The following is a 26,756-nucleotide window of genomic DNA, read 5'->3' as shown; positions in this document are numbered from 1 at the left end:
TACAGAGATACAGGTGAGGAAAACAACAAGATGAGTTGTATTGTGACTGTGACCATTTAGGTAATCACAGGGGCAACTCCCTGCACTGCGTAAGCGGTGAACAAGAACGGATGACAATCACGTATCTGTTGTGTCTCTACCCAAGCTGCATGCTTGTATTCAAGTCTCCTGATGTCTTCTTCTCTCTTTCTTTAGAAAATAACCATCTATGAATATTCTTACAAACAGTAGGATACTCCCCTTTACACTAATTAACAACCCCAAGTAATACAGTTTAACCCAAACCCTTTGAAAGTTAACAGCTTTGATTGATTAATTTGATGTGCTGTGAAATAGAGGCTACTAGTGCTTATCCTTGGAGGATGGGATCACAGGGAAAATGTGGGAAAGAGCTGAAAGCATTTTTATAATGCTTTCGTTGCATGATTCCTGACACAAACCTTCTCAAGCCTCCTGTTGCCACAGTGAACCAAAGTTGGCCCATTACTGCATCTTACTGAGGAAATGAAAATGTGGTGCACCCACATCCTCCACAACTTGGTCTCCTGCCACTTCACATTCACTTCTCCTATTTTCACACAAAGAGGAACTCCTGGCCAGAGTCAGACTGAGGAATTGAACGTCCGCAACACACACCACCGCTCCCCTCTGATTCAACTCCTCTGAATGAGGGTGTCGTCTGTGTTGTGTATTGGTCAACTTAAGTGGAAAACAAACATAGAAAGTCCAAGAAGATACAATCCTGCCTAATACGCTGAGTTTTGTTTAATTTAAGTAGCAGAAGGCTAAAGGTCATTCTCTCACCTCACGTTCCCTTGTTGTTTCATGGTAACTGTGTCATGTATCTTATTTCAGTGTGTTTACAATGATATCATCATTTGGCTTTTTCCTCAATTTTTGTTTCTGTTAGGTTTAAATATAGAGCATAGATATTATATTAACCCTTATTTGATCTTTTGTTCAAGTTAGCTTTGGGCTTTTTTAGTGGGGCCATAGGAACTAAATTTCTTCTCTTTTATCAGAAAGCATTTACCTTTTTATGACTACATGAACATAAATATAGAAGCATTACTTTTAATAGTTCAGTTCAAAAGCCATTAGAGGAACAATTCAAGCGAGATTAGTATATTCCTTTCCTCTAAAATAAGGAAGAAGAGGGGCAGCATGCTGAGTTGCTAAGGCCGTTGCTATGGCTGTGTAACTATCCCAACTGTCAGCAGCAATGGACTCACCTAAACAACTGATGTCCAAAGAGCAGGAAAAGTCTATGACCAGATCCCAAAATTTGCAAAGATATGCTTGAGAAAAAGAGTGCAGAATTTCCTTCCAACTCTGAAGCGCTGAGGTAGATAAATCCTGCAATGGGCTTGTGTTGCAGGGAGTAGCATAGAAAACATTTAACTGTTAGAGAGAATAATGGATTGAATTAAATACCAGCAGATCCTAGAAACAAACAACACACTGAAAACCAACCTGTGAATCTTTTAAAAAGTATGGAAAACTCCAAAGATGTTGTTCAACAGACAATATAGTATTTTTTTCCACCAACAAGGTGATTCCTAAAAATATGTTTGCTGAAAATGTATATATCTCAGCTTATCTCAGTGTGTAAAAATTGAGGAAACTAAACAAGTGGAGGACAAAAGAAGAAGTGGCAGGTCTAAAAACAACCATCTCCAACAGTATCTGAAAGTGATGTCCTTAAGAAAGAGGAAAACAATCCAGCAAAGACCTGAGAGATGTATCCGGACCTTCAGCTGATCCATCTACTGTTGGCCCAAGCCTCATCCCAAATGGTCTCCATGGAAGGGTGGCTGTCAAGAAGCCATTCTTAAGGAAGGGAAACAGGGAGAAAAGGCTGAGCTATGCCAAATGACTGAAAATCAGTGGCAACAGGTCTTATGGAGGGATGAATCCTCCCCAGAGCCCAGACCTCAACATTATTGAAGCAGTGTGGGATCATCTGACAGAGAACGGAACAAAAGGCAGCCGACATCCAAAGAAGAGCTTTGGGATGTCCTTTAAGAAGCCTGGAGAACTATTCCTGAAGACTACTTAAAGAAATGACAAGAAACCTTGTCTAAGAGGGTTCAAGCTGTGTTGAAGAATAAAGGTGCTCAGACCAAATATTTAAAGAAGACTTTAAAGAAGAACAGTAAAAACTCTGTTTTGCTTCACATACTCTATTCCATGTTTGCACGTGTCAGTAAATCACTGCACCCATTCCCCTTTTTCCTGGTAATATATAGTGAAATGACGGGTAGCTCAAGACTTATGTTCAATACTGTATGTCTCTTCTCTAGGCCATGAATGTCTTGTTCCAGTAGTCCACTTCTCATCAGCGTGTCCCCCAACATCTGAAGCAGACCTTGTTATTCCAGGTGGCATCTGAACTGGCTTGGCTTCTGTTTTACATCTTTCACTCATGTAAATTCTGTGGCAGGTGGCAAGAGGCTTGCCCTGACTGGGCCAACCAAATGACCAACTGCAATAGATATATCTATATACACATATATTTAGAGACTGTTTACCCTAAAATTCCCAACAAAATAGTTAACACTATCATGTTAATGCTTTTATTATCCACTCATAATTGAGTTCATATTTTCATCTTTTTCAGGCAAAAAAGGCAACAATGAGCCAGCTCAATTAATAGTCAAATAAGCATGTTAAATCAGATTAGATTTAATTGCCCCACTTCCAGCTGTTTTCTGTTTTTTTTTTACAGACTGACAAAGTGACAGGGAGTTAAAGCTTCTGTGTAGATTGAGGGGAAGTGGGAAGGACAGCTCCATATGCGTTATGTCAGCCTGAGGGGACAGCTTGGTCCAACTGTCTTTTCCTGCCATACTCATTTGGCCTAAGCAGTCATCATGTCTTGTGCTAAAGGTCTCTCGTCGCTAAAAGGCTCCTTGGCACTGTCTGCAAGCTACAGACAAAGAATATACTGATTAAACATGCCTTCATTAAAACGATTACATGCAAAAGGCAGTTCAATTTCCCACAGGCAGGCAACTAACGATGAAAGGGGGAAGAGGAGTAAAAAAAAAGCTGTTGATGCATGCAGGGATTTGGTTCAGAGAAGAGCGAAACCGATGGCGGCTTGTTTATTGTTAATTTAAAGAACACAGTCTTTGAGGACTAAGAGTCTTTTGACTTAAGATGCTGTGGTTGTGTGAAGTGATGCACTGTCCTCTCCTCAAGGGGACAGTCATCTTTTTGCCCTAACGAACACTCCTACCTGACTCACCAAACCTACAGGCCGCTTCCAGGTCATCAAGCTTCCAGAGTGGAAGACCTTGCCAAAGACACAGGAAAGACGTTATTTCTGGTTCATTTAATTAAGTTGGCAAGTATTTTAGTGCTTGGGATGGAGAGGAGGGAGTTAAAGTTGTCATGAAGGCCAGATGAACATTCGAGGCTCGAAGGCATTCTTCAGTTTTGTCCTTTTCTGACAAAAGTTTTGTTTTTGATGTCAAAGAGAATAATTGCTAAAGATGGGAAGACAAGACAGCATCAGGCAGGGTTTTCTTCTCTGATTAAAATAATCTAACACACAACTTGTTTTCTTTTTGTGTTAACAAGCGTTCTCCTAACCTAATTTTTCTTGAACTTATTCTAATTTCATGTTAACTTATCTTGACTTAAAAAACACATTTGTGGTTCACTTAAAACTGTGATTAAATCTTCTTTGTCACCTTTTTCTGGCTTCTTAAAACTTCTAAATTCTTTGTAAGAAATGCTTGGGATGCATAATTCATTCATTCAGCTAAGACAGGTATGCATCTGCCATTATAGACTTTTTTTATAAATGATACGTACCACACAAATGACCATTTCAATTATTTCCTCTTATGCACTGCCTCACAGCCCCTTAGGGCTCAGCCAGCAGCCATCATGTGCTGCTGTGATGTGCTAAGAGCTAATGACAAACAGAAAACAGCTCTTTATAACTCTCAGCCACAGGCGCCGTCCGTACCGATGTGGCTGATTGCACCTATATGCTCCTCTGCTGCTTTCATGCTTTTCTCTTTCTGCTGCTGCCTTTGTTCTCCATTGTTTTATCTGTCAATGTGAATCATACGCATTTTGAAAGAAAGTGACAGAATTGCTTGTATGAGGTGTTTGTTCTGTGATTCTTTGAATTTCTGCCCATCGCTCTGCATAATCATATGCATGTGAGCAAGAAACGATTCAGAGCCTGAGTTCTAATTAAGGACCTAAACAAGAAGTCACATGTATGTAAAGCCACAGAAAGCTTTTCTAAAGTGTCAGTCTAAAAAAGATTCTCAGCCTCATTGTCAGACCGATAAATGAAAAACAGCTAATAGACATTAGATAACAGGATTAAACATCACTCAGAATTGTTATCAGAAGTGACTTTTGTGACCTTTAAGAAATGGATGAGGTCACTCTGAAACTGGAACTGACCACTGACCGATACTTCAGTCTGTTTCCCTGAAACTACTTCTGTTTTTCTGTTTCCCCTGATGTTTGTGCTCCCTGAATTTAGACCTGACCAGCCCATCAGACCACAGTTTCACTGGAAGAATCTTAGTTCAAACTGACCACTGTGTGACAGTTTGAATTGCATGACAAACCTTTGACTCCCACGATCAGAGGAGTGATGGAAAGTGTGACTGATGTTGCATTAGATGTTCTAAATGAAAAGAAAAAGAAGCTTATAATAGGAATAGAGAGGTTCAACTGAGTCCTGTGTTGTTGGGTTTTTTTTTTCAATCAGGGCTTTTCATGCAGTGAAAGAGCCCAAATCGGTGTCAGATAAAACTGCAAGACAACTAACCACAACCATTTGTTCACATAAAGAAAAATACTCAGCTTGTGACGACTTTGTGTCTGTAGGTGTTCTGAAGTGCATCTGAAAAATAACCCTGACGACCTCACTATGATATCATCGGGATTATCTCACCATCAGTGTAACACTTATCTGGCATTTCTTTTAATTCGGGACTCAAAGACAGATGCTGTTAAACTGTGTCATGAGAAATGTGGGATCCAGTTTTCTGGTGTGCTTCTGGTGTTTCACCAACACATGTGCATAAAGGTCATGATATCTCAGCTTCTGCTTGTTTGACTTTCGCCTCTCTTTTTTTTCATCCTGACTCGTGTGAATTTCCAGAGTTTCTATGAATACGCACACACCGTTTTTACAGCTGACAAGGAAGCATATCATTTCTGGCAAATTCCAAACAACAATCACAACCAGGCTTATATTCAGTTATTACCTCATTATGTTCTGCATTTTCCGTTCTGGGATCATTTCATTGTAAATGCTCGCTGTTGTTCACTAGAGGAATATTCTAACATTAAGAAACATACATGAAAAATGATCTGAGGTTGTTACAATCGACCAAAATGTACACATAAAGCTTTTTATGCTACCAAGGCTATTTGTTCACAAGAATTTGAGGACAAATGAGTAAATGAGAAATATCACCAAAATTTTAACTGATTATCAGTCGTTATCATTAGTCATCATAAAAAAGATACACATGAACGCATGCAAATTTGACCTGAGGATCGGCGTGACCATAACACTGGAAAGTTAAAGATGTGAATGTGTGTTGGCGTAAGGCCCTCTGGGGAGTGATTCGGTTATTCAGAGGTCATTATCATAAAGACATGTCTTCTTTTTTTATTATTTTTCATTTATCAAACAGGTGTTCAGTTCTGGGGACATGCCTTCAGTCTCAAATACCTTAGCTGCTCCGTCATCTGTTTGAGCTTCCAAGATGACTACGCTTATAGGCTTACTTTATAACAAACACCAAAAACTGCTGGTAAAAATCAACTGGATTTTATTTATTTACTTTGTCAGTAAAAGGCGATTAAAACCTAATTTCAATCAACCTGCCTGATTTTTAACTTGTATTTATTGGCAGGAACACAATGTTCAGTCTGATATCCTGAGCATTTGCCAAGCACCCTTAAGGCTACACGCGACTCTTCAGTCATCACACCCAAGAGTTACCCGTCCTCTCTACGCCTGCTGGGTGGAGGCAGGCAGCAATGCACCTCCTCCGCCTCCCACATCTTCGTCAGGAGCTGGATGCGCGCCAGGATGGGATCGGCTTCCTGCTTATGACAGGGAGGAACTGGTGCGCCGGGATACCCAAATATGGACGAGCCGATATGAGTTTGGATCGCATGACTCAGCACCACAGTATATATCCCAAGACTGGTGGGACTGCTGATATGGATGGACATCCAAGTGATTGTTTAGGTGTTGTGTTAAAATAAAACTGGATTAGGTTCTTTCTTTATATATTTTATATATTTTTTTTCTGGATGACGTCTGAGTTGTATGGGACAGAGAGATTTGTTAAGAGTTCAGCTACTCGTTAAGAGGTCAAAACGTATACCGTGTGGACTATGTCGTCTACCTATCTTGACTTGACTTTCCTCTAAGCCGGGTAGCCTTGTCTTGTTTACAGTTCGTGTTCCTGGCAAAAACGTCATCAAGCCTGGCAACCCAGAGGCGGAGGCACTGAGGAAACAACCAATCAGCAGGTTTCTTGGAGCATACATATAAAGAGAGCTGAGGCATTTCACCGCTTGTCATTAATAAGGAAACTAAGGGGAAGCACACACTCAGAGGGGAAGAAATTCTACTACTCACGAGTGGAATGAAACATCTGTATTAGTCACTGGACTCCGCTTTGAACCCAACTAAAAGGTACAAATCGACGACTTGGGTACAGTACAGTTCCACTATTTTGGAAGTTTTGCTGTTTTTGATAGCTTTGAGCTTCAATATAATAATACAACGGGACTTTGTGCTGAAGATTGACTCATTTGGGACACTGACGCCTCGGTGTCTGTGCAACATCTTTGCAGCGCACTCTTATAGCTATTTGACTGTCTGATTTGAAATATGTCCACAATAATGGAACAGCCTTTTTATGACGACTCGTTTCTCTCTGCTTATGGCCATCCAGGCGCAGCGCTACCCGACTACAAGCTGCTAAAGCAGAATATGAACTTGAACTTCTCCGATTCATATCGGAACTCAAACTTCAAGCCACAGCACCTGCGCGCCGAGAGTGATTTCTATTCAGCGGGTACTGCGGACGTGGGCTCGTTGAAGCTCGCCTCCCCTGAACTTGAGCGACTGATCATCCAGAACAGCAACGGGGTCATCACCACAACGCCGACACCTCCTCAGTACATCTACAATCGCGGAATCACAGAGGAGGCGGAAGGATTTGCAGAAGGTTTTGTTAAAGCACTGGACGATCTACACAAGATGAACCAAATGGCTCCACCAAACGTGTCCATCGGAACCGGCGGGGTTACCTGTCCGGCTCCAACCTCGGTGTTCGGCTCATCCATGCAACCAGAACCGCTCGAATACACAACTCTGAGCAGCTGCACAGCGAACCCCGGCCTGACCTCTACGGCCAGCTATCCGTCCGCCACTATCAGCTACCTGCCTCATCACCAGTACCATCAGCATCCTCAGGCCATTGCGCACGGATCCCACCACTTCCAGCATTCCTTGGCCGCGGCTGGTATCCACTCGCAGCGCTTCGGGGGCCTGAAAGAGGAGCCTCAGATAGTCCCCGACATGCAGAGCAGCGACAACAGCTCTCCACCGATGTCTCCAATTGATATGGAGAATCAGGAGAAGATCAAAGCAGAGCGCAAGCGGCTGAGGAACCGACTCGCAGCCTCAAAATGTCGGAGGCGCAAACTGGAGCGCATCTCTCGTCTTGAGGACAAAGTGAAAGTGTTGAAAACGGACAACGCTGGACTGTCAAACACGGCTTCTGTACTGCGGGAACAGGTGGCCCAACTCAAACAGAAAGTAATGACACATGTGAGCAGTGGCTGCCAGCTCATGTTAACGCCCAAAGTAAAGTCTTACTGAATCAATAGCGCACTTTTAACAACACTGGACAAGAACTACACTGAACAACACAGCAGTCTGTGTACGCTGTCTGTACGAGAACTGAATCACTGTGGTTTATTTGACCAAAAGAAGAGTAACCCACACAGAAACCACACAAGACTAAAACACTTGGGGCATTTTTGAATAAGTTTTAAAAGTGTCGTCTTGACTTTGCCTGTTTACATTTTCATTGCCGTTTTTATGTAAGTTATTTGTGTTGATCAGGTTGAGTCTGATGAGCCTGTTTTCTTTCCTTTCTTACCTGTACAGTGTACATATATTTAAGTAAATTAAACTATGAAATCGAGAAACGTGGTGTCTTAACTTAGTTATTTTTAAATGTGTTCTCATTTGATTTATGGTTCTCGTAAACATAACCGCACTGTTGTCACTGACCAGCATTTAGGTTTACAGCAGAAGTTGCTAGACGTTGAAAAACGTCCCAGCGTAGGATTTTTCCCTGTTGACGTACACACGTCAGCCCATAAATGGTAAATGTTGCCAGCAAACGTCATATCACGACAAGGTTTCCGGGAACTCCCTCCTACATTACCCGTCAGAGAAGCGGCGCTCTCCCCTTCACACCACAATGAAAAGGTTTGTCAATGGGCGGTTTATTCTAGTGAAGGGAGTTTCCCCCAATCTGGTTTCAGTTTCCCAAAACAAGACGTGAGCAATAGATCAGAAAAGATGGTTGAAGAAAAAAAAAAGTTCCATAGAAATGCAGAACAGACTGAATAGCTTGTTAGAAATGACAAGAACTGGTGTAAACAAAAGCTGGCAGAAACAACGGGGAGGATAGCCAAATGAGTCCATGACAAGAGTGCGTGTGGAAATAAATCAGCATATCCACCCATTTCAGCTTTAACAGGAGTTTCTAAGGAAATGGTAGTCAATAGATATGAGAACAGCTAAACTTTGAACACTGATAACAGTGAAAAATCTGTATCTGGGACACTCCTACGGGTTTATTAACATTACAACCAACAATCCCATCTTTCCCAACGAGCCTCAGTGCCATTTGGCAAGAACAGAATGTTGTGCTGAGTCAGTCACCTCAAAAAATCCAATATTAACCAAGACCTGGCAGCTGTGATGTACTCAGATCCTCTGCCAGGCACAGGAGCCAAGGCAGTTGGCTACTACATCTGTTGCAAAAACGTTTCTTGGAATTATACCTCCAATTCAAGTAAATGGGAACAGATTCAGTAGAGCTTTATCGCCACCAAGTGGCCAGCATTGAAACTACATGTAAAATACAGAAAACACACTCAACCATAGTTTTCCCACTGTTTTAATAAAGATGGTAGCAAATCATTAATGACAGCAAGGAAAAATATCAACACTTTCTTTGAAAAATGAACAAAACTATACTTTCAGTGCTTGAGACTATGAGGTTACCCCACCAATTGTAGACTGCACATAAAAAGGTAACGTTTGCGACAGGATTTTCTTCCTAAACAAGCTGAGGAATTTGTTTTAATAGATCAGATTGGACGCCACGTGTTACTGCTTCATAGGGACACCTCTCATCTGAAGGCAAGTGCTGAGGTCAGGAAATGAGCTGGACAGAACACCTTCATATCTACTGCTTGGAGAAGAATGCTTTGCTCTTCTCGACATCTGGGACGATGGTGTCACTCCCAGGTTTCCAACCAGCAGGGCACACTGTGAGATAAGGGCAGAGGGACAAAGTTTACATCAAACTGTATTGTTATTGAACTCTTACATGAGGACAAAGTACAAACACGAATGACCAGGAGGGTAAAAAAACAGAATAACACTGAACAAACTCGGTTAACTCAAATCTTGCAGTTTTCATTTAAAGATGTTCTTTTTTGTCCAATATTTCTAAGTTTTTAAAGATTGCAAAACATCAAATTTGTTAAAAAAATAATAAACAAGAGCAGTCTAGGCGTTTATTAGAAATGCTAAACCACTAATATATCTGTAATTTCCTGTTGTTTTTATTTCTATTACAATACGTCTAACAGTTGATTAGTTCAAATAAAACTTTAAAAAGTGGTTTGGATGTTTCTGTTATATTTCAGATAAGTGGTATGACCTCAAGTTTTTTTAATGACACAAACCAATATGTGCCAATAGTGAGGCTGTGACATTTGGCTTTGCAAATTAATCTAATTCCTGTGCAAACGGAGGGTAATTTAAATGCACTCGTTGGGGGTTAAACAACACCACAAGCAGTTACTGGCACCAACACGCCATTCAGGTGCTGCTAAAATGAAGCAGTAACAAGAGCCTGTCAAACCTCACAAGGTGGAAAATGACATTTGTTATATTTGATAGTTTAAATCCATTCACATTAAAGAGACTGAAGTGATTGCAACAATTGTGCAGATTAAATTAGAGTATGAATGCAGAGATTTACTCACCCTCCCCGTATTTGTCAGTGTGCTGGAAGGCTTGAACCAGGCGCAGAGTCTCATCCACAGAGCGACCCACAGGCAAATCGTTAATGGTGATCTGTCTCAGGATGCCTTTGTCATCGATCACAAAGAGACCCCTGAAAAGAGGTTATAAAAATGGCCAAAAAAAGGCAGATTTACAACCTTTTTTTAGCAACTCAAGAGGTTTAAACTTACACCTCAGTGAAAACCTTGGATGTAAAAAAGAAAATATCTAACTGACCTGTATGCAATGCCGTCATCCTCCTTCAGCACACCGTAGTCTCTGGATATTGACTTTGTAAGGTCTGCAACAAGCGGGATTTTCATGTTACCCAGACCTCCTTGCTTCCTTGGTGTGTTAATCCTACAGAGAAAAAGAAATGACCGCATGAAAAACTCATGTAAAAGCCATTGATGTAACCACGTTAAACACTGATGTGCTTTATTTCAAGCACCGTATTTTGGGTTTTTATGAAACTTCAAAAGACCTCAGCAATCAACAAGTCAAGGTTGTTCTTGAATGCTGTGACAGCAGGGCTGGTTACATGTTTTCCAGGTTAACCAGCCGTGAATCTTCATACAACTTTTAGGGTCAGCGGCAATGAAGGCTCCCATGCACGGGGCCGTTTTAAAGTCTACAGACGGGTCTCTGCGGCTGCACACTTCCACTGAAATAACTGCCATACATCATACAGAAAGTCATTTAAAGTTTTACTTTCACTCTCTTCAGGTAAATGACAAAAAAAAAAAAAAAAAAACTGTTACATTGTCCAGGAAAAGCAATAAACTAACAAAACAGCATGTGTTCACCGATATACCTGCAACCAACTTGTTTTAATAAACCTTTTTTTGATTGTTGTATACTTGAAATACTTTTGTTTTGCTTCTTGTTTTTTATTATCATTTCCATTTCAACTGTTTTTTTTTTAAAATATAAATTATCATCTCGTTCAGGTTGTGCAAACCCTTACATCATCTTATACCTGACAGAAAGAGCAGGACGATTCAGAGACCGTTACCGCAACACTTATCAATATGACGCAGGGAGGCGGGGTGACAGCAGATAATCTGGGGTGGGTGTTCCTGCAGAGCTGAAACAAACTTCACTGTCAGCATTGCAGATAGAAACCTGACGAAGGCCTGACTCAAACGGTGACCAGCTGGAAGTTCAGCCAACAAACCCTTTTTTAGGATATTTATGTAGAGATGTGTCTTGACGGTAGTTTTCAAATGCATTTTTATTCTTTTTTTTAATTATTTTAGAAAAAGGTATAAATTAAAGAATTCAAGAAATAATCTTTTTTTTATTTTTATTTAAGTAATCCAATAAACCCACCTGCTGACTCCTCATCAGCAGTGTGGGTCTAACCATTTGTAAGGCATTCAGGACCCACTGAGGTTGACAAGTTCTCAAAAATCCTCAGTTCCTCTCTGCTAGCAGGAGTTCTTACCATGCCAAGTGGCTGAAGTGGGAGTCTACGGAGCAGCCGATGACCTCGCATCCCAGACGGCGGAACTCCTCTGCCCTGTCGCTGAAAGCAATAATCTCGGTGGGGCAAACGAATGTGAAGTCCAAGGGGTAGAAGAAGAAAATCACGTACTTCCCTGAAGCACACAGAGAGAAATGAATGAATCCTCTTTGCATTCTGGAAAAGGCAGATCAAATGCATCTTAAATGGGTAAAGCGCTGGTCAAACACCAGCTATGGTGTAGAAAAGTTCCTGCTCCTTGTTACCTTTGTAGTCAGACAGCTTGATGTCCTTGAACTGCCCATCCACTACAGCTGTGGCTTTAAAGTCCGGGGCAGGCTTGCCGATCTGAGCATTTCCAGAAGACATGGTTTTGGTGACAAATAACTGATGGAGAGGGAAAGCATGCATAATTATATAAATAAATCCTTCACAAACAACCACCATTACAGATTAGCTCAGATGTATGGAGCAACAACATATTTATGCAACAAACTTGAGAAGAAATACAACATTTAGCCTAAAAAGCCCCTTGACAGTCGACTCTTTGTTGACGTGCAGGTTCAAAGGCTTGATCCTTCAGGCAAAACCACTAAAAGGTCACATGCAAGACTGGTCCAGCCAGCATGCAACAATGGGAAGCTTACATAAGCATGATAAGCCTAAAAAACTCACTTAATGGATAATGCAAGCTTTCAATAAGAAGAATGTGGATTAAAGACCAATTTAACCTGCAATTACAGCCATGTCACGAGCACTATAGGGTAACATTAACATTTAAAGTAGTTTTTTTTTTATGGCGATGCCACTGAATCGTACAGTGCAGAAGCTAACAATCCTGCCTCGCTTTGGTTGAGCTACAATTTCAATAAGCATGCCGGAGATATCTCTTGGACAAAGTTCAGCAGAGCAGTTCAAGGGCTCGCGTTTAATAACGTTAGTTCAATCAAGCAGAAACGGCCAAAAATGGTCAAACTGAGCCGGAGCTCACCGGTATGCCCCGCAAGCTGCAGCACAGGAACAAAGAAAGAGCCAGAAACAGGCCCAAAACACTTGGAAGGAGGGGAGCAGATCACCCGCACAGCCCGCCTGGCTAGCTTATCGTTAGCTAAATCAAGCAAACTGCTTTCTTAGCTTCTCTTTGTTTCAGAACAAACACTCAGAACTGCAGTCGAGCTGTGCAGACAAGCCGTGAATTGCTGACAGAAAGTCATCAGATGAACATCATTTTTTTACGCACCTGTCTTTTCGTAATGCCGTGGAGAAGTTGGCAGCAGAAGTCTGCGGCTTGCAGGAGGAAAGAGGAGTCAAAGGAGGGAGGGCAGAGTGGAAAAAGTACACAGACAGCTGCGCCCCCCGGAAGTGAAAATTATGCCTTTAAAATTAAAAGCTGGGACTCTGCAGAACTTTGCATTTACAGAGGCTCTTGAAACTTTGTGCACCCTAAACGAGTTTGTGTATTTCTGTATAGCTGGGTCAAAAATAACAATAATCACGAGGATATATCAAAAGCTGTTCTTTACTTTTGTGGAAGTGGTACAAACTAATCAAAGTGAACAAAGCTCTCCATATTTACGTAGTGTGATAAGCTACTGCCCTTTTGTTATCTAGTTTCCTAAATGAGCTTATTGCCTGTTCACTTTTTTTTAAGTTGGATGAGCCAAACAAAATCGTCTGCTAAGTTTTACCTAATAACTAAAGTTATTAGGTAAAACTTCATTTAAAAACTAATGATTTGTAAACACTGCAAACACACTGAGCTATTGGGGCATATTTTAATTTGTAATTTGTTTATGTGACTTAAAGCAACACTAGCAAGGTTTGTGAATCTTAAAACTATGTGCTTCTGCTGCTTCTGATTGAAATACATTGTATTTTGTTATGCACATTCTGGGCTTGAAACTATCCTAGAGTGCTATGAGGCTGAGATACTGCAGTTCATAGTTTCCAGCCCTGCACCACACCGTTTTGGTTTATGGTTGCTTTAGTTTTGTGGCCTTATGTGGCCTCTTTAACATGACAAAAAATATGTGTTTTGTTTAACTGTACATCTGTAGGGCTCACATGGATATGACAGTGGTGTTAAATCTTACAACTGTATGGGAGACCAAAGAGCAAAGATGAAATACTCTAGTTTTACTTTAAATCAATGGTCTTTCCAACATTATGTTTGATTTGTAAAGAACGAACTTATCGTTTACGCGCTTAAATCTTGTCGCTGACAAATTGCATCCATATGATGACAAAAACCGTTAAATCAAAACCTTTAAAACTTACAATGACAGAAAAGCAGATATAAACAACAAAACACATTGTTTATATGTTTAATGACAAATGTAAATGACTATGTTGTTGCTTGGTTGTTGATGTGTGAAATAAATTGTTTTATTTTTAGAGTGGCGCCAGTTTTTAGTGGATTATTAACTGAAAAATACATGTAATAACTGATGCTGAACAGAATTACCACACCTACATAGTCTATGTCTGTAGGTGGTCACAAGGAGGCGCATTTAATCACCCAAAGCTCGAGCGCGCGCTCCTTGGGTCTTTTATTTTGACAGCTCCAGGAACCTTAGCAGTGCTACTTCCGCTGAGCCTAAAATAATCTGATGTGCTGGGGCAGACTCAAAGATTTGAGGTAAATTTACAGTTATTGATCAATAAACGTTTTAGTTGGGTTCTGCTAAAGGTGTAGGGTGTGTAGCAGGTTAAAACTGCGCTGAAATAAGATGGAATAAGGGTAACGAACGGCTAACGGTTGCATTTTAGAGCAAAACAAAGGGAGCTCTGTAGCTCAAGTTAGCTTTAATTTACAAGATTCATTATCCCATTTGGTATGTTTTTATATATTCAGTTAGATTTCGTTAAAACTTGATCGGTAGAATAAGAAATAGTGAAACATCTCTGACTGTGAATAGTGTTATTAGGCGACATCAGGGTAAGATCCTCAGTTGTAAAGCTATATCTGAACAAGCTATTTTTATCGCGAGATTTTAGTCATTTAGCGTTATTCCAGGGTGGTCAAGTTGCTGCTTTTATTTTTCCAGTATGTTATTTGTTAAGTTAGATGCCGTGATGGCTAATGAAAAGCTATATGATGCCAGTAGTGTTAAAACTGTCTTCTTTGCTTTTTAATTCAGGTTTTATTCACGTTGGTGCACGGAATCTGCAGAAAAGACAGCTTTCCCTCCCCCTCAGATATAACTACATCACCATCAGTGCACATGGATTCTCAAGGTAAGACACACTAAATACGAGTTACCGGTAATTACATTGTCTATGGTAATTACATTATATTGTGTAGAGCCTGCGAGTACCATTTTCAATGGTACGAGATCAATGTGGTTCTTCCCATTTCAAATCTTCATCTACAATAACTTCTTTTAATTTGAAGAACTTGAGTGAAGAATCTTGATCAAAGGTGTCTCATTCAGTCTGTGATAACAATCTTCACCTGAACTTCCCTGCAGCAACCACAGGGCCAGTCATTTGTGAGGTCTGCGGGACATATTTCGAGACACGACGAGGGCTCTCCAGCCACGCCCGCCTCCATCTGCGCCAGCTCGGTGTCACAGTGTCAGAAAACAGCGGAGCTCCCATCGAGCTGCTCTATCAGCTCATACAGGAGAGAGATGGCTCTCTACCAGATATAAAACCAGACTCTCCTGTACCTGTGTCGACGACTCTCAAGAAAACATCCCAGCAGGAGTCCAAGACACCCTCAGTGGAAGAGGACATGAATACCTCGAGCAAGACGGGGGTTCGAGCAACTCCACAAAAGACAGATCAGCAGGGATCTCCAGCCACACCGAAAGAACCAGCAGCATCCTTTCTCCCCTCATCTCCCTCTGCTCTTATGCCTTCCGAAAGCAGCAGCTCATCTTCCTCAGATCAGACTCTTACCAAGCCACTGTGGGCACCACTGGAGACTGATGCCCCAATCTCTTTAAGTATGGCTATAATTTGAATAGTTTTACTCAAATGTTGAACCTGAAGTCGAGAAGCTGTTTGTGAAAACTGAACTTACAGGGTGTAATTTATCCCTGCTGATGTTACATTTCTGTTTAATATCATCTAGCTGACTTTGTACCTTTTACCTTTGTTTCGTGTCATCCTTACAGCTTCTGACGCTAAAGATGAGGTTCATGTTTGCCAACTTTGTGGCTGCTGGTATGAGACACGGAAGGGCTTGTCTAGTCACGCCCGTGCCCATCTACGGCAGATTGGAATCCCTGACAGTGAGATCAAGAGCGGTCCGATTGAATATCTTTACCAGATGATGGAGGAGGAGGACCTCAAGCCCATCAGTGCCGAGCAAGAGGAAGACCTCGCATCAAACCTTTCCCCCAGATCATCCAACAAACGTCCCTCTGATCCGTCCTCTCCACCTGCGTCTCCCCTCAGCAAACGGCCGAAAACATCTGCGGATTGTACCTGTGTTCTGTGCGGGGAGGTATTCGAGAATCGTAAAGGCCTGGCCAGCCACGCACGCTCTCACCTACGTCACATTGGGGTGAGTGACCTAGTGGGAAAAAGCTCTGCGATTGATGCTGTCCAGGAGCTGGTCAGCAGTGGTGTGTTAGAAACTACACCCCTTCAAAAAACAAACTGTGCATCCACCTCATCTGCTGTGCCATCCCAGACACCAACTTCTCCCTCAGTTCCCGCTCTGTCTCCACCTCCCAGCCAGTCTCAGGCCTCGTTTTCCCCGACCTGTCTCACCCCAAGCTCTGCAAAGAGCTCTCACTCTTCTCAGCCTCCTTTAAACAGGGCACCAAAGGCTAAGAAAGGTTTTCGGCTGGCAGTGGACCCCCTACATAGAAAGCCTAAGCCTGAGCCTGTAGAGACGGAGGTATCTGTTCAACTAAAGACGTCCTCTAGCAACTCTCCCCTGCAGAAGTCACCTACAGCTTCTGTTTCTACTAAGCCTGTTGACTCAGGTAAAAAGCTGTTAATCTCAGTATGTTTTACCATTTTATTGATAACTTATCATTCTATTAAAAGTTCAATTAATTTGCATGTTGATGTGTACCAAATTTTGGATGAATAATGAAGTCACCGCGTTCCACAGACACGCAGTCACCGCCAACAGTCCTTTGCGACTTCTGTGGCCAGCTGTTTGAAACCCGCAAAGCCCTGTCATGTCACGTGCGCGCCCATCTACGGCAGCTCGGCCTAACTTGGTCAATCAGAACATCTCCAATCGATCTCCTCAAAGAGGTGATGTTGCATGGCGAAGAAAGAAAAGAGTTGGCACGCGGCAGTTCTTCAGCATCGGGCAAGGCAACGTGGACCCCTCAAAGCTCCAAAAGATCCCGGGACAGCCTCCCATCAGGGGAGGGAGCCTCCAACTCCTGCATGTCACCCGTTGATTACTCAATGAAAGAGAAATCTCCTGCTGTGAAGAGTGGGGCCTCACATGTTGGTAAGTCACATCAGCATTTTTTTTAAAGCATCAAATGCTGACCATGTAGCCAAATGTACTTTGGCTCAGTTTTTACCATAAACTTTGGTCAACTTGAGCGCTGAATCAGTCCTGCAAAAAACAGCTAAGAGTTAGTCCAAATTATGAGCTAAATTACAGTATTTGTTTTGATCTTATTATCACATCTGTTCTCATGATAGCCTGTTTCTACAGAACGTACTGCTTATCACGGCTAATTATTGGAAACTATTTCTCTGTAAATTATGTTTTATTTCAGTAACATTTGGAGTCTGTAGTTCTCTTAATAGCCACTCATGTGGTGTGACGTTATTGAGTCTGATATAGATACACAAAGAGGCAAACCAGCTAAGGAATGGAAAACACTTTCTAAAGCCAGTCCTGCACACATGACGTAAAGTATCAAAGTGTTCTTTGTGACACGGGCACTTGGGTCAGGCCTTGCTAAAACATGACCCACTTTATACTGCTTGTAGCGTACTGTAATATTTAGTTGAATTACCTTCAAACTTTCCCTGTGGCATCAGTTGAATAAGCCTCTGCAATGTCACAACATTCATTTCCAACCAAAGTTGAATAGTTTTTTTTCATTGAGATCCAGCACATCCCACAGATTCTCAGTGGGGTTAAAGTCTGGACTCTTATCTATGCGTGGAAATGATGTCTCACACTCTTTTATGATTTTAGCCTGATTAATCCTGACTTTACGTTGGAAAAACCTCGTCATTTAGTTTATTCAGGCAGTCAGCTCCCCTCGTTTTTTGGCGACATGACATTTCTGAACCTGGACCTGATCAACTGAGGCAACCACAGATCCTAACACCGCATCCACATGATTGTACAGTAGGCAGTGAGCACGATGGGTGCAGCGCCTCATCCACCTCCCTTCTTACTCTGATGCTCCCTTTTCCCGTTGAGTCCACCCTTTATGCCACAGAGCGAACTGAAGCCTTTTTTCTGTGTGGATTCTCTTCATTTCGATTTCAGCAAATGTTTCAAGAATTTCTGATCATGATCATTCGAGATTTTCCTCCAACATTTCTTCCACAAAGATGGTGGTTCACCACTATCCTTCCAGGTTTTAATAATGCGTTTGGACAGCTCTTAACCTAATTTTAGTATTTTCTATAATCTCCTAGGTTATTTTGTTTGCTTGTTTCAGATCAATAATTTAATCCTCCCTGAAATAGAGTTACATCAGCAACAAAAGGATGTGTCTTCTGACATGGTTGTTTAACCACTTAATTTACCAGTTGGGGTTAAATATTTGTTGCTAGCTGAAATATGTTATGTGAAGCTCTTACCTATTTGCTGTCTGTTGGCCAGGCAGTCGGCCTAAACGTTAAAAACTTTTCCACATAGTCCATCTTCATGAGAGAAACCCAACAAAAGTCTAAAAGGGATTTTGTTGAAAACATTATGAAGGTTTTGCTGATATGACCTGTCATGTAATCACAATCACTGTAATCTGGTTGCACATGGTTGATATGTTACTTCGTGTGTCAGACACGTCCTGTGAGCTTTGTGGATTCGACTTTGAAAACCGCAAGGCCTTGGCCAGTCACGCACGGGCCCACCTCCGACAGCTGGGCCTCTTTGAATGGAAGGCAGACGGAGCAACTTCACCGATCGAACTGCTCAGTGAGTTGATCCGAAAAGACCCCGCCAAGGTGGCAGAAATAACCAGACGCTATCGTTTCGGAGACCTGTACATCAAGAAGGTGGGCTGTGCTTTAGAATTAGTCTGCTTCTGATACTCGGGATCAATTTATGAGGTGGATTTTTAACTATTGGCATTTTTTTTCCAGTCCCAGAGAGCTGTTGCTTCGCCCTCTATGTCCACAGACTCTGAAACTGTGCCGAGCAGCAGCCCGAAGTTGTCCCAGCAGCAGCACGAGCACAGAGCGAGCAGAAAGGACCACAGCAGTCTCCATGCACGCACAACAAGGGGTGAGAGATGGCAGGGCTTGGAAGATAGCTGGATACTGTTGTACTGCTGTTTGAAATTCCTGTAACACTCTTCTTGTTAATTTCAGGGGTCCATCCCCTAAAACATGGAGTTTCTTTAGGGGAGGAGAATCGTGGCAAAAACTCCCAGCAGCCATCACGGTCTGGCATCATCCCTGCTCTGCTGCCAAAGCCCCCACTTACTCCTCTAGTAAAACTAGTGGGTAAAATATATTCCCTCAAGTGCAGGTGAGTCAATGGTTTGAGTAGGTGAGTTTCTATTTAACTGCTGTAGAAACAAACTTTATCAGTTTATGGGCTGTTATACACCAAATCAACATGATAAACTCGCAGCAGCGAAAGAGTCCCGCAGGATGTCCTCGTATTGCCAGCATCTGGACATTTTAAGGGACTTGAAGAGGTGTTTGCTTATTATCACTCGTCGTTATTTTGATTGCACCTCATGCTTATAGTTCCTGCAGTGTTTTTGCATTTGATGGAAAAACAAGACTTCTTTTAGGGTTTCAGGCTGGGATGTTTGCTAGCTGAGACAACTTTAGAGGAACCCTAACAGCTCTATTCTGCATCTGAAATTGAAACAGAAAGTCACTTAATATTTGAATCATTGAGGTCTTAAAGGATGATTAAATCACACTCCTCACCTGCCTTGTGATCCTGATTCCCAGGTTTACACATCAAATGTTTTGCCAGTGTAATGGTATGAAGCTTAAAGTGGTAAAAAGTGTGCTCCCAAAACATCTAAACTGTGTCATGACTGTGGTCACGTATCACACAGGCTGCACAGTGGATTCCTCATCAAGCCACTCAGTTTTCAGTACAAAGGTTTGAATGAAATAGAAGATGTTAGTATGAACCTTTCTGGATACAACCAGACTGTCGGCTGGTGTCTTTGTCACCTTAATTTCGCTGGAAAATTCCTCTTTGAAGTGCGGCCAGGCATCCAGACTTTTATATGCTTTCAGGGTTTGCTTCATGTATTTTTCTGGTGCACTAATGAAATGAACGTAAACACCAGGAAACCTGATTTCTGGCCAGATTTTAATGACCCATCTTTAAATATTCTTTTAAGATGACATGAATTTATTATTAACCTCCTGACTAGCGGTGACAGCCATGTTGAATGTTTTTCCACTCAGTGGTGGTTTGTACCCTTTGTTTGCTGAGAAAAGACCTTAATGGGGTCCAGCGGTGCAGATTACACAACCAAGAGACGAGGGCGGTTCTGCTATACCTCAGTCACCATGGCTGATTGTCGGCTCTGTGTGTCAGGCCCCTAAAACGTAGCAGCAGTAGGATACCTGGATGGCAGCATCTGTTGCTCCAACCCCTGTGTGTGCCTTTCAGTTACCCGCGCTGTGGGCCCTAATACAACCCCACACTGTCCCAGATGCTGTTTTTTTTTACTTCGCTCCTTTTAACTATTTGGATGGTCCTTTTCCTCTTTAGTCCGGAGGACATGACGGTCCATGATTTCCAAAAACACTTTGCGTCAGTCCATCTCCAAAGTGTTCCTGCGCCCAGCTGGTAATATCCTTTACAGCCTGATGTCAGTTGTTAATGCAGTGCAGTCTGAGGGATCGAAGGTCACGGGTTTTCACAGTTGGTTTTCGGGCCTCGCTGCTTACATGCAGAAATTTCTCCGGATTCTCTGTATCTTTTGATGATATTATGGACTTTAGATGATGACATCACTGTATTCCTTGCACTTTTACTTTGAGAAACGTGCTTCCTAAACCTGTTGGGCTATTTTCTCACGCAGTGGCCGTCACAAAGTGAACAACTGAGACTCTCGAGGATATTCCTTTCATACCCAATCATGACATTCACCTGTTTCCAGTTAACCTGTTCACTGTTGAGCATTCCCAGTCTTTTGTTGCCCCCGTCCCAGCTTTTTTTTTTTTTAAAATGGGTTGTAGGCATCACATTCAAAATGAGTGAATATTTGAGAAAAAAAAAAGTTTATCTGTTTGAACATTAAATATTGTATCTCTGTAGTGTATTCAGTTGAATATTGATCAAAAAATGATTGTATTCTGTTTTTATTTACAGTGTTCCAACTTCATTGGAATTGGGTTTTGTAGTTAAAGGAATAGTTCGATGTTTTTGTCATTGTTTGGTTTTTCTTTCTTAAAAAAAACTAGCTGATGAATGAATATTTGTGTCCAACTAGCAAAACATAAACCACTGCAACTTTTAAACAAACAGTGTCCGTGGATTGTTGTGTTTCTTTGACCCGACTGGATTCAGTTTAGGTCTCTCTTTTGCCTGTCTTTGCTGTTCAGGTTCTGTGAAGAAGTGTTTCAGGGACCTCTGTCCATTCAAGAGCGGTGGATCACACACCTGCAGAAACACATCCTGTCACTGGGCTACAAAGGCAAAGAAGCTCCGCCTGCTGCACCTGTGACGGCTCCCACACTCGTTCACCCCGTCGCTGTCTAATCCACAAAATCCTCAAGATGAAATGACGTCAAATTGGAGACTTGAAAAAATAAATAATAAAATAAAGATAAATAGAGTTCCCTACTTGTCCTTGGGAGGGCAAACGTGAGCTATAAGATGGAAGCAGCACAGTGTAATCCACTCAGGTAAAATCCATTTCAGGGTTGATAATTTTTACAGTTTTCCTCCTCCTGCTCTCATATTTTTCTCCTTTTGAGCCGATGTCAGATGTGATTGGATGGATTTAGCGTTTGTGGCTCATAATGACACAATGACAAATCAATCAAAATTGACTAGATCAGTGTGGATTACAGTTGCATCATGTATAGTCTTAAACGAGTCTTATATTATGCATTTATTTTGAAATGTTTTACTCTGTGGGGTTATATTTTCATCAAAGGAATGCGATATTGTCTTTTTGCACAGATGTGCAATGTTAAAATATGTTAACATGTCGATATTTTACTGATTTATTTTAGTTTTTCCCACTTTTTTTCTGGTTGTTTCGTGGTTTCTTTTTAAAATGTTTTATATAGTATGTAAATTTTGTCTTATACAGACTATATTTTTAGTGTATGTATCATGTTTTCTTTTTAATTATTTCCAGATGTCATATAAATAAACTTTCCAAGTGTTTGCCAGCTGAATTTTTTTTTCCCTCATTATAGCCATCCATCCATTTTCTGTTGTCTATCAGGATCAATAACATTTCCATTCAGGGATTAAAAAAGTATTCAATACAAATGAATTTAAACTGAAATGTGAGCAAACTGGATCACATTGTTATTTATCAACCTTTGTTTCCTTTTATTGACATAATTTTTTTCTTTAAAGACAAAAAATTATGTCACTTGAGTTTATAGAAAAAGAAAAACTCCCTCGCTGCTCTTGTTTTTTTCTTATCACATAATAGCTTATTTTTGAGATGGGAAAGTCCCTACAATAGAAGCTTTTATTGTGTCACGGTGCTTTCACTCAAAGTCCTGCTGATGTAAACACTGAGCAACTTCAAAGCAAAATACCTTTAAGCCGCCTTCTTTTGAGCCCAGTTTGGTTTAATATCTGATGTCCTCTTTCCAGGGCTGCTGCCGTCACCATCTGTATTGCTGGTGTCATTAATCTTACCTCTGCTGCAGATTATTTGTCCTTTACTGATGGATTATGACTGGCTAAATCAAGTTTAAAGTTTCAACACTTTATAATTTCATTGTGTCTGACTGTCTCTAAAATCTGAGAATTAAATTGGAATAAAGGTGAATATTCAAATTCGCATATCACTGAGCTCTACATTGACCACATCGGAGGTGTTTCTCACAGTCTTCCTCTTGTTCAGAGAAGGAAATTTGGGTTGTTTTGTACAGACATTGGAAAGCGTGCGCCTTTGCTCTGACATCGATTAAACTGTTGCCTGATCGGTCCTTGTCTGTGCAGTGATGTTGGAGGGAGAAATGAGCATATATTTAAGGTTTCTAAGAAATGTAATATACTTTCTTACTGTCTCTTTTAAGATTCCTTCTTCCCCTCTTCTCTGGCAGATTCCTTCATAGTGATATTCCCTGGACTCTTACTCTGTGTGATTTACTCCACAGGCTGTCCACCTCCAGCCTCTGATGGATTAATCTGATGTTTGCTCCTCTACCGGCGTGCCAACCTAGAGGCGTTTACAGATGGTGAAAGTTATCCTACCTGACATGATCAAACCGGACTGTTGCTCACACCCATCGACGCCTGATCTTTCAAAGTCAGACACAAATGCCATAAAGCAGCAGTTTTAAAGCACTTATTGAACTGAGATCCCAAATTAGAAGCACATCTGTCTTCCAAGGCTTTTGAGGTTGTGGGTTTTGGAGGATCTGTTATCTGGCTTAAGAATTTGAAGATTCTTACTGTGGTTCATGGGTTTTATAACCAATGTGGTTTCAGGATGGTTTTCTTTCACAAGCAAGCTGGACAGTCTGGTACAATCAGTCAGTTCTTGTTGTCAAGTACAACCCTTTAGAGGCTTCTCATGAAAAGATACAGGAATGTGGGACAATATTAATGGCAGTTTAAAGAGTTGAGGAGGGAGAACCATCAATCTTGAACCATAAAATTTAATGATGATTTTATTAAGTTGATGTCCACATGCAGTCTTTCCAGGGACAATTAAACAGTGGTGTGATGGAACTAGATACAGTATTTAAGTACAAAGCTAAAAACATTTGTACTTTGGTTGTTTTTATTCCACTTTATACTGCTACTCGAGAGAAATAACATACTTTTTACCTCACCACAATTCTGCAACCACTTTAGTCTCTAATTTGCATCAGGGCTGGCCAAACTTCTCTCTGAGAGAGCCAGATTTAATAAAGTGAACATGCCCGGGGCTAACTGTTCTCCTGATATTACTTCAAACCATATGGCAGACCATTTCTAATTCATTTTAATATAGAAGCTGTGGTCTGTAAAAGATTGAAACCGAGGCCTGACTTTTTATTTTTTAAATCAAGATCACTCCTGCAAAGTATATGGAGAGTTTATAAAATATGTTATTAGCTAAACTACCAATCACTTCATCCACACGCAGCTGAAAGTATTAATAGATTAATCAGTTAGCAGTTATTTTTATAATTATTTAAGAACACTTTTCAGAGTGTTTCTCACTATTTTCAAAGTGTCAACAAACCAGACAATGAGTTTATTTAGCAAAAATAATCAGCAGATTAATGAAAGTAATGAGTACCAACACAAACAACTACAACAGTAAAAGTACAATTCAATGACATGATATACAGAGTTAAAAGTTTTACACAGCTGCTGATTCAAAATGAAGGGGTAAATTAAGGGCGTGAGGACTGGGTGGAAAAGGAGCACCCACCGGGGCTTTAGAAACAGTTTCTCTGATTTAATGTACGTGTTATTGCTCCGTTCTACACTGGAGAGCTATGTCTCAGGCAGGTGCAGATTACACGTCTTGGCTGGAAGTTGGTGTTGCGGCATGTTCAAGTGCTGTCTTGTTTGTTCAGATGTTGTTGACATGAGGAGACACAGCTGGAGGGCCTCTTCACTCGTTTGTCGTGTCATTTTGGTGTAAAAGAGGCCTTTAGTCTTTCCTGGCAAGGATGGGTCGTGTGTCACCACTTTCAGTCGAGCTCTGGCAGAGAATCATCCCTCTGTTCCAAATAAATGTTTTTCAAGACAAGATTGCAAAAAACTTTAATCTACAGAGAATGATATTGTGAAAAGATATGGGGAGTTTGGAAAAATCTGAGTGCATAAAGGTTAAGAATGGAAACTGGTGTTGGATGTCCTTCAAGCCTTCAGACAGCGCCCCACGATAACCATGCTGGCCACGCCTGCCACCATGATCAATAAAGCCACATGGGCTCAGGAGCACCTTGGAAAACCATTTTCACTCAGCTGTTCACTGCTATAACCTGAAACTGTGTTAACACTCAGAAGCTTCGCAGAGATGAGTCTCAGATGGACAGAAAGACAGTGGTCAAACAAGTCCACGTTTCAGCTGCTTGTGGGAAAACACTGATGTCTGTATCTACTTGCTTAAGATGTGAAAGACCATCCAGACTATTACCAGAGAAAAGTGCAAAAGCCAGTGAACTCACCATTGCACTCCACATCTGTTATGTTACTACACTGTTAATAGTTATATGTACATCTTTGTATAATTTTGTAATCCTGGGACAGTATGGGGGTGCTTTTGGATCCATGACAAGGACGATGGTACCACTAAGGTGATGTCTTTTCCTGGGAGGTCCGTTGTTATTTAGTCAAACAATGTCAGACCACATTCCACTCGACTTCCACCAGCTTGTGTGTTTTATTGTTGTGCCTGCAGTGCAGATCTGTCTCATACTGAAAATGTATGGTACATCATGATGAAGCGAATCTAAAAAACTGCAACAATTAAGATCCTCAGTAGCTCCTTTTAGTCCCAATCCTGACACCTTCACGTGTCACCAATTAATATGCAGATAGATGCTCCCAGAACAGTGTTACTTCTGTTATCCTTTAAACTCTTTGTCTCTCTACCAACTTTAGTGTTCTTAGCATAAAATCTTTAATTTGTTCATATTTTCTGAATAGGATAAATCTGGTGAATAAATCTTTGGACTCAAATAAATGCCGCAAAATGAGCAAATGACAGTTTTAAGGTTTTGAAGCATTTTTAGAAAATTCCCAAACTTTTCTGGAAGTGGGGTTTGTGAGATATTTGCTTATTAAGTAAAAACTGAATGTCTCTTCAATCACTGTAATCGAAGCATAAATTAGTGGAATATTCTGGAAAAATTTTGTAGCTGTGAGCTACTTTTTGTCAATATATTTCAACAGGAAATTTGATGTGTGTAACACAATTGATGATCCATTAATCCTGTGCTTTTATTCCTCTGACAAAACCAAATGATCTCAATGGAAGATGGAATTGGAGTGAGAATATAGATGCTTTTATTCACATTTTCTCTGTTTAACCAAAAAAGAGCAGAAGAAAGATTGAATGTTTGCCTGGATATATGAATATAGACTTTGTGGTTTTAGCTCTTTAACTTTAGCACTGACAAAAAAAGGAAAGAAAATATGTTTATTTGCTTTTTTCCATTTTCATGGAGCAATAATAATCAGAATAAACACTCACATAAACACTGTAAAATGATGACATTTTGAAAAAGTAATGTTATAACACATACTTAATTTCCGCATTCCATACCGAAACCAAATTTTAGAAATAGTTTTGATAGGTCCACTATTTTTTGATAAAACAGATAGTCCGTGAAAAATGTTCTCTGTGAGGTTAAATGATCTTGACAGTGTGAGATAGCTGTCAGCTCAGAGGTATAGTCCAATGAATACAAAATAATTAGTTTTTTTTACATGACTGGTCAGTTTCTTGTCATCAGAATTTAAAAAAGCTAATTCACGGAAGGCTTTTTTCAGTGCAGTGATGCAGAAAACATCCACGGTGAATATGATTTTTCATCTCTGAAAGGTAAAAAGTGGACAATTATTCAGACTTTCAAGAGGCTCTAACCCTGTGCAGGAACTAGACTGATCAAACTATCCCACAACCTCTATTTACAGGATGCAGTCCTGCACACAGACCACAGCTTGTCATAGTCTGCTTT

The 26,756-nt window shown here is 40.9% G+C and overlaps 3 protein-coding genes across 4 annotated transcripts; 2 read left to right on the top strand and 1 right to left on the bottom strand.

Moving 5' to 3' along the window:
• Positions 1 to 6,425: 6,425 nt before the first annotated feature.
• On the top strand, positions 6,426 to 8,223 carry LOC140305513 (transcription factor JunB-like). 2 transcript variants are annotated; one of them, XM_072384414.1, is made up of 2 exons: positions 6,449 to 6,697; positions 6,960 to 8,223. In XM_072384414.1, the coding sequence occupies exon 2, from the start codon at positions 6,998 to 7,000 to the stop codon at positions 7,889 to 7,891; it is 894 nt and encodes a 297-aa protein (XP_072240515.1). In that variant the 5' UTR covers positions 6,449 to 6,697; positions 6,960 to 6,997; the 3' UTR covers positions 7,892 to 8,223. The 2 variants fall into 2 exon arrangements, with proteins under 2 accessions (XP_072240514.1, XP_072240515.1); XM_072384413.1 differs by having other exon boundaries at positions 6,426 to 8,223.
• A 968-nt stretch (positions 8,224 to 9,191) lies between these two features.
• Positions 9,192 to 13,133, bottom strand: prdx2 (peroxiredoxin 2). Its single transcript, XM_072384415.1, has 6 exons — positions 13,030 to 13,133; positions 12,056 to 12,176; positions 11,772 to 11,925; positions 10,562 to 10,684; positions 10,306 to 10,436; positions 9,192 to 9,580 (listed from the first exon to the last, which is right to left on the bottom strand). The coding sequence occupies exons 2-6, from the start codon at positions 12,156 to 12,158 to the stop codon at positions 9,498 to 9,500; spliced, it is 594 nt and encodes a 197-aa protein (XP_072240516.1). The 5' UTR covers positions 12,159 to 12,176; positions 13,030 to 13,133; the 3' UTR covers positions 9,192 to 9,497.
• A 1,224-nt stretch (positions 13,134 to 14,357) lies between these two features.
• wiza (WIZ zinc finger a) lies at positions 14,358 to 22,275 on the top strand. Its single transcript, XM_072384412.1, has 9 exons — positions 14,358 to 14,427; positions 14,930 to 15,026; positions 15,260 to 15,739; positions 15,911 to 16,729; positions 16,861 to 17,214; positions 18,739 to 18,953; positions 19,041 to 19,182; positions 19,269 to 19,428; positions 21,483 to 22,275. The coding sequence occupies exons 2-9, from the start codon at positions 15,014 to 15,016 to the stop codon at positions 21,637 to 21,639; spliced, it is 2,340 nt and encodes a 779-aa protein (XP_072240513.1). The 5' UTR covers positions 14,358 to 14,427; positions 14,930 to 15,013; the 3' UTR covers positions 21,640 to 22,275.
• Positions 22,276 to 26,756: the final 4,481 nt, after the last annotated feature.

Source organism: Leuresthes tenuis, unplaced genomic scaffold (genome assembly GCF_036924035.1).
Source record: "Leuresthes tenuis unplaced genomic scaffold, fLeuTen1.0.hap1 SCAF_4, whole genome shotgun sequence".
Lineage (NCBI taxonomy): Eukaryota > Metazoa > Chordata > Actinopteri > Atheriniformes > Atherinopsidae > Leuresthes > Leuresthes tenuis.
This window is presented reverse-complemented; position numbering and strand designations above follow the sequence as displayed.

Bases quoted from the DNA above. Each gene is read 5' to 3' on its own strand.
- LOC140305513 (XM_072384413.1), top strand. From the start codon at position 6,896: ATGTCCACAATAATGGAACAGCCTTTTTATGACGACTCGTTTCTCTCT.
- prdx2 (XM_072384415.1), bottom strand. From the start codon at position 12,158: ATGTCTTCTGGAAATGCTCAGATCGGCAAGCCTGCCCCGGACTTTAAA. The intron at 10,685-11,771 runs GTAAGAACTCCT...TTTTCTCTGTAG, and splicing joins CACTTCAGCCACTTGGCATG to GATTAACACACCAAGGAAGC. The intron at 9,581-10,305 runs GTGAGTAAATCT...CTTATCTCACAG, and splicing joins CACTGACAAATACGGGGAGG to TGTGCCCTGCTGGTTGGAAA.
- wiza (XM_072384412.1), top strand. The intron at 17,215-18,738 runs GTAAGTCACATC...TTCGTGTGTCAG, and splicing joins GAGTGGGGCCTCACATGTTG to ACACGTCCTGTGAGCTTTGT. The intron at 19,183-19,268 runs GTGAGAGATGGC...TGTTAATTTCAG, and splicing joins CCATGCACGCACAACAAGGG to GGGTCCATCCCCTAAAACAT.